We start from the raw sequence: 7,439 nt of genomic DNA on the forward strand, positions 1-7,439 counted from the left end.
GGAGAGGTTGAAGGGATTTTAAGATCTGAATTAGTTAGTTTATTCATGGATGTCAACAGAGCTCAAGAGGAGCTCTAATATCATAATAAAGAGTACGCAACGATAATAAAATTGTGAATGAATAATGAAAGAAAAGAAAAGATGAAGAAATTTTATTGATTGTTGATTGATTGAAAATTGTAAACTATGAAAGTAAAACTAAGTATATATAGAGCATTGGCTTATGAAAGATAAAAGCAAATAAAGATAAGATAAAGACTAAAATTATAATTAAATTTGTGTATTCTGTTGGGTTGAATTCGTGGGCCGTAGAACGTCTTTATTGTTGTCATGGGTTAAAGTAGAAAAGTGGTTTAATACTTAAGGCCAAAGATTTTGTCTTCTAAGTGATCTCTCCCAAGGTAGAGTCATGCTCATATTCATGAGTTCTGAGTGAACCAAACATTTCATGCAGACTTCGCATTTTTAGATCTTTGGCTCGCTTGATGACCATAGACATCAGAAGCCATTTCTTTGTGATGCTTATGAGGATCTTTTTTATGAGTTGGGCAATAGTAAAGGTATAGCCAAAACTATTAAAAGAGTTAATGATTTTCGTGAAACTAACTAACATCTCAGTTTACACTTTGTCAATATTTCATGTTGAAGTCCTCATATTGGCTGATCAAAATATTGATATTTGTCTCGTTAACATCTTTAGTGTTCTCATAGAGCATTTTAGGCATATTCCGTATCTCCTCGGCTGTGTCAAATAAATGATCATGTCATACTCAGAAAATCTTGTGAAAATATTAACGAGGAGTGTTAGAGGGCCAGCTGTAATTTGTAGTAATCAATTAGTCATCATTAATATTTTTAATGGTGTGAGATCATATTTAATGTTGTGGAATTACTCACTTTTTCTTTGCGAGTTAGATGTTGGCCAAATTTTAATAAAAGTGTTGACGCCTAGACTTTCTTAATATCAATTGTATTTGATATCAGAATCAAAATATCATTTTAGACTTTAACCTTGAAAAATCTGGCCATCCATCCGTTGTGACTGAAATGTTTGAATTTTTAAGCCATCCAATCGATTGTACTTGATAATAGAATCAAAATATCAATTCTGTTCCTAGCGAATCGATAAGTTACTTCATCCAACTAAATGTTTTGCCTCAGCCAATCAGTTTGTTAGCTTATCCAATCGGTTGATTAGCTTACAGATTCACAAATTCCATTCTATTTTCAAACCAATTGATTCCTCAGTTAAGAAATTGATTTCCCACCAGTCGGATATATTGGCTTCCAATGCTAAGATTTTCTAATCAATTTGTATGATTACCGATTGATTTGGATATCTTATCTTAGCATTTTTTTTAATTTATAAAATATTTTAAAAATGTTTTGACTAGTATTTATAAAAATCTTAGATTGTGAATCAATTTCTATCATGTTTTCTCAAAGACACATGTTTTAAAAATATTTTAGTGTATCTGAGAAAAGATTCTTTAGTTACGAATCTTAAAAAAAATATTTAAGTGCTATATGCTAAGATCAGCATTTTGTAGTTTTAAAAAATCTTGGACTTAGTTTCTTGCTTCCTTTGTCGTTTTCCTTTTTGTTGTCTCACAATTTTGAAACTTCTATGGTTAACATTCATCAATATCAGATACCTAAAATATTTTTTTTATGAGAATAAAAATTTTATATGAAAATATAAAAAAATATATTTATGATTATTATATTTTTAGACATTGTCTTCAATTTTTATTGAAATACTTAATAAATTAATTAAAATAATTAAATTTTACATAATTGTAAAAAAAAAATAAAAAATAAAAAATGTATGAAATTAATACTTTTAAAAAAATAGAATCACATAGTTAAATTTTTTTTTTCTCAATTCTTCAGTTCTTCAATATTCTCAAATGAGAGTAATGTTCAAATTGCAAAGTGTTATCTAGAACACTAATAATAATGAAAATTTAGCTAACTCTATAATTGTTAATGATAACTATTTTGTCTTTAAATTCTTTTTATCTCAAATATTGGTTCTTTAAATTAAATTTTAGTTATTATTAGGAGTAATATGACTTTATCTTCTTCATTTATAGGGTTATCATGTGTATTAGATAAAGAAATAAATATGAAAAATAATTTTTTAAATTTCAACTATTACCTATATATGTAGAGTAGTAGCATGATTTCACCTACTCCATCTATAGTGTTATCAATTATATCGAGTAAAAAGTATAAACAAAGAATAGTTTCTACTTGTAAATGTATATATCACTATATCCTAAACCTATTATTGTATTCACCATTGAATTTAAAATAAAAATTAACAAACAAAATATAACACACAAGATGAAATTTGTGGTTGCAATATTGATGAATTGAAAATATAGAAGAAACAAATGTATCGCTACTTATTCGAATGAGAGAGTGAAAAACAAAAGACATGCAAAAGGATTGGGTCAAAAGGAGGTTTTTTTTTTTTTAATTTCTTTTCCAATAATAGTAGTCCTGATTGAAGTGTACAGTATTAGCAACTTGTTGGAAAGATTGTGATGAACAAAAACAAGAACAAAAATTAAGAAATTAAAAATTGTAATGAACAAACATCAAATTCTTTAAATCTAACAATAACAATAGATTTAGATTTAAATAAAAACAAAAAAAGTAATAGTATTCAGAAGCAATCCAAAAACAACAACAGAACAAAAATAAGAACAAAAATTATCCTTTAAATCCAACAACAATAATAACAACAGATTTAAATTATAAAAAATAAAAAATAAAAAAACAACAGCAATCCAAAAACAAGAACATAACAAAAACAAGAACAAAGATTAAAAAAGGTGGGTACAGTAGCAGCAGCGACGTAGGGAGGGAAGCAGTTCGACGGCGACCTCCTTCAACCTCAACGGAAACCACCGCAGAATTTGTAATGAATTTGAAAATTTAGGAATTGTAATGAATTTGAAAATTAAGAATTGTGATGAATAAGAACAGGAATTAGAAACTTGAATCTTAACTTACCTGTGATGGAAGTGACGATGGAGATGCGTGGTGGTGGTGGCAGTAAATCTGGATAGCGGAGAGTAGGGAGGGAAGGGGAAGGGAGGCGCGGCGGCGGTGATGTTGGAACCGCGAGGAACACGACCACGACCACCATCACCACCACCTCCCTGACGACGAGGAACAAGAGGCGAGGGCAAGGTGCGGTAAAGCAAGGGCGAGGGGGAAGGCGAGGTGCGGCGAGGCGAGGTCGAGGGGAGCACGCCGGCGACTGCAACGGCAACAGCGACGACGACGGTGAGACTTTTTTCTCTCCTTCTCTCTCTGAGTCTCTGCTTCTCTCTCTTCTCTGAATGTGAGTGAGAAGAAGTGAAGAACGAAGAAGCTACTTCTCTCTCTCTCTTGTGATATATTGAAAGGTAAAATCATCCAAATACCAAATAAAACGTTGGAGACTATTTTAAATAAAAAATAAGATTAGGAACGATTTTGATTTTGACTTTATATTTTAGAGACTAAAACAATACTTATCCCTTAAACCAATTCAACAATTATAAATATATTTTTACATTCTCTTATATATATATATATATATATATATATATATATATATATATATATATATATATATATATATAACTAAGTTCCGGTTTTAATACACCTCATATTTGACAACGTGTTATCACCTGCGATTATCCTTTACCGGGTTCGCATTCTCTCTTTATTACTGATTACTCACTCCTATGTTCAAACTATATTCAATTATAATGAATGGTGTAATGTTTGTATAATAACATAATTGTTATATATATATTAAATAAGTATATATATATATATATATATATATATATATATATATATATATATATATATATATATATATATATATACACAATTAAAAAAGTATATAGATATGTATAATGTATGTAGATGTATAAAATTTAAAATATAATAAAATATATGTATTATATTTTGTTAATTTTACTTGCTATACTTTATATATATATAAAGAAACATCATAAAAATCGACGCAAAAAATCGACGACTCTTTGCGTGTCGATAATTTTCGATGGCAAGTTGATGACCTTTCAAAAATACGGGAACTTATTAAAATCGACGACTAATCTATCTATTTCTTTTGGCGCTACTGCTGTCCATCCCACGCTTTAAAATTATTATCTTTATTTTTTAAAAATCGATGTATGTGCCGTCGATTTTTTGTTTAATAATACCATCAACATTTTCCGCCAATAATTTCGAACGATTAAGATCCTTCTTCAAATTGAGATAAACGGTTATGATTTAACTCATAAAAAATCGACAGATTTTTTGTCCATTTTATAAATTCCTCTCCGTCAATTTTTATCAAATCCCTTTGGCGCGGGTTGCCTCTTTCCTAAATTTCAGAAAAGAGAAGCACCACTCCATAACCACTTCATAAGCACTTTCTCCCAAATTTCAGAGCCACCCTCCTAGCTTCCCTAAACCCTAAACACTCCGTCACGCCGCTTCATCGTCATTGTCACCTCACCGTGGTTGCTCTCATCTTCCTCTTCAGCTCACCCTGTCACGCTGTTCCATTGTCGTCGTCGCTCCATCATAATCACATTGCCGTTGCTACCCTAGGAGTGTTAGGATTTGGTTGAATTAGTCCCACATTGCTTAGGATAGCAAATGGAGTGGGTGGCCTAGGCTATAAATATGAGGCTAAGTTCTCCATTTGTTTTTGCACCAGTCAGAAACACTTTAAGCTTGTATCTGATTTTTCTTTTCCTCTGTACTCTTTGATTAGAGAGTGTTGTGAGGTGTAGTTAGATATTTGCTTTGAGAGAGTGTGGGTGTACTGGGGTGCCGGTGTTAGAGAGTAAGAAGTCTATGTGTTGTAACAATTTTCACATAGTGATATTCTCTGGTTGTCATTTGACAACGGCCGTGGTTTTTTCTCCGGTAATTGGAGTTTCCACATTAAATTCTTGTGTTGTAATTGTGTCTATTTTATTTCTCTGTCAAAGGTGTTTTCTCAAGGGGGAATGGTGTATTATTCCCAACAAGTGGTATCAGAGTTTCGGTTCGGTAGGATTTATTCTTAATATGCTCTGTGGTTGCAGCCTAGTCTGACCTTCCACATCAGAAAAGAATTTTGTCCTGTAGCTTGAGGTTGATCTTTGGTTGCTGTTGTTGTTGCTGGAAGGCAGTGTGACACTGTGAGAGTGCAGTTTGGAAAGGTTCTGGCTAAGGAAAGACTTGGTATTTAAGTGTGTCCATTGTGACCCACCTCTCTTTTCTGGGGACCCTTCCTAGTGCATGGTCTACAGTTGAGTTATACTATTCCAGTATACGGTTGCAACAATGTCAGGATATTCAAGTGCTGTGAAGCTTGAAATAGAGAAATTTGATGGAAGAATCAATTTTGGCTTGTGGCAAATACAAGTCAAGGATGTGTTGATACAATCAGTATTGCACAAGGCGTTGAAGGAGAGGATCTCTGGTATGAAGGATGAAGATTGGGAGGAACTAGATTTGAGAGCTGCAAGTGCTATTCGCCTGTGTTTGGCTAAGAATGTTCTTGCAAATGTGCAAGGAATGAAAACAGCCAAGGAACTTTGGGATAAACTCGAAGGGTTGTATCAGGCAAAGGGCATCTCAAATCGGTTGTTATTGAAGGAGCAGTTCCATAATCTACGCATGGATCACAATGTGAAAATCTCCGACCATCTTAGTGCTATCAATGGTATTGTCTCTGAATTAGAGGCAATTGGAGTGAAAATTGATGATGAAGATAAGGCACTGAGGCTCATATTGTCTCTTCCTTCTTCCTATGAGTATATCAAACCTATTTTAATGTATGGGAAGGAAACTCTGAATTTTGAAGAAGTTGCCAGTAAGCTCATTGCTGAAGAAAGAAGAATGAAAAATGAGGGTAGCACTTCATCAGATTTGGCGCTTGTAGCTAGAAGTGACAATTATGGAAAAGGAAATCGTGGAAGGAGTGTAACATGCTGGAAATGTGGAAAGCCTGGGCATGTAAGGAGAAATTGTCCAGGTAATGCAGTTTCAGAAAAAAACTCTCAATCTGATACTTGCAATATTGCTCTCTCTATGAGAGAAGATGATGTTCTCTAGAAGACAAGAAGTATCCTCATGGTATTACCGCACTGCCATGGATAAGGATAAGTTGTGGCAATCGGGTCCACAATTGCACACGGGCATTGGTTGGCGTTGAGATGCAAGGTGTGTGGCGGAGTTAGGTCGATGGCTGAAGAACTTCCAGGAAAAGCCAATTTGGAAGTTGCACCATGAATTTTCAGCAAGGTTTCGATCTGTACCAAGGCGAAATGCTTGGAGTGGTCTAATTCCAAGTGAGTATACTTTCATGGTGGAGTATGATAGTTCTCTGAACTATGATTGTCGGTATAGACAATGGCAGCAAAGAATTGTCGGTGTTGACAATGGAAGCTGAAGATGTGTGACTATTTCAATCAAGATGGAGATTGTTAGGATTTGGTTGAATTAGTCCCACATTGCTTAGGATAGCAAATGGAGTGGGTGGCCTAGGCTATAAATATGAGGCTAAGTTCTCCATTTGTTTTTGCACCAGTCAGAAACACTTTAAGCTTGTATCTGATTTTTCTTTTCCTCTGTACTCTTTGATTAGAGAGTGTTGTGAGGTGTAGTTAGATATTTGCTTTGAGAGAGTGTGGGTGTACTGGGGTGCCGGTGTTAGAGAGTAAGAAGTCTATGTGTTGTAACAATTTTCACATAGTGATATTCTCTGGTTGTCATTTGACAACGGCCGTGGTTTTTTCTCTGGTAATTGGAGTTTCCACGTTAAATTCTTGTGTTGTGATTGTGTCTATTTTATTTCTCTGTCAAAGGTGTTTTCTCAAGGGGGAATGGTGTATTATTCCCAACAAGGAGTTTGCCGATTTTTCCTGCACCGGCACTGTGGCTGACATGTCCAAGGAGCTTAGGGACGTCTTTGACCTCTACGATCTTGACAAGAATGGTCTCATATCTGTCATGGAGCTTCATACCGTACTCAAGCACCTCGGCAAGAAGTGCTCCCTTTCTGACCGCCGCTGCATGATCAAGAATGTTGATTCTGATGGCGACGGCAACATCAACTTCGAGGAGTTCAAGAAGATGATGGCTCGCTCCTGAAAATTCGGAACTAAACCATTACAAATTGGAATCCATTAAAAGAAACAGTGCGTCTTTGTATTCAGAAACTCTCATTTTTTTAGGTACCTATTGTAAGAAGTTATAAATAGAGTAGTTGTTAGTAACTATTCTCTAAATAGGTTATGACTTGATGAAGAAGAAGAAGCATTAGTAGTGTTTTAATTATTATTCACTCACAAAGATACTCATCTAATATTTTAAATTAGGATTGTTTGGTACTTTTTTTGTTGTCAATTTCAATGCATTGTGGAATT

General features: G+C 34.0%; 1 protein-coding gene across 1 annotated transcript; it reads left to right on the plus strand.

Annotated features, from left to right (window-relative positions):
- The first annotated feature begins 6,404 nt into the window (after positions 1-6,404).
- Positions 6,405-7,164, plus strand: LOC130976507 (probable calcium-binding protein CML27). Its single transcript, XM_057901389.1, has 2 exons — positions 6,405-6,469; positions 6,879-7,164. Exons 1-2 carry the CDS (start codon positions 6,405-6,407, stop codon positions 7,162-7,164), a joined length of 351 nt encoding a protein of 116 aa, XP_057757372.1.
- Positions 7,165-7,439: the final 275 nt, after the last annotated feature.

Source organism: Arachis stenosperma, chromosome 1 (genome assembly GCF_014773155.1).
Source record: "Arachis stenosperma cultivar V10309 chromosome 1, arast.V10309.gnm1.PFL2, whole genome shotgun sequence".
In the NCBI taxonomy this organism is placed as follows: Eukaryota; Viridiplantae; Streptophyta; class Magnoliopsida; order Fabales; family Fabaceae; genus Arachis; species Arachis stenosperma.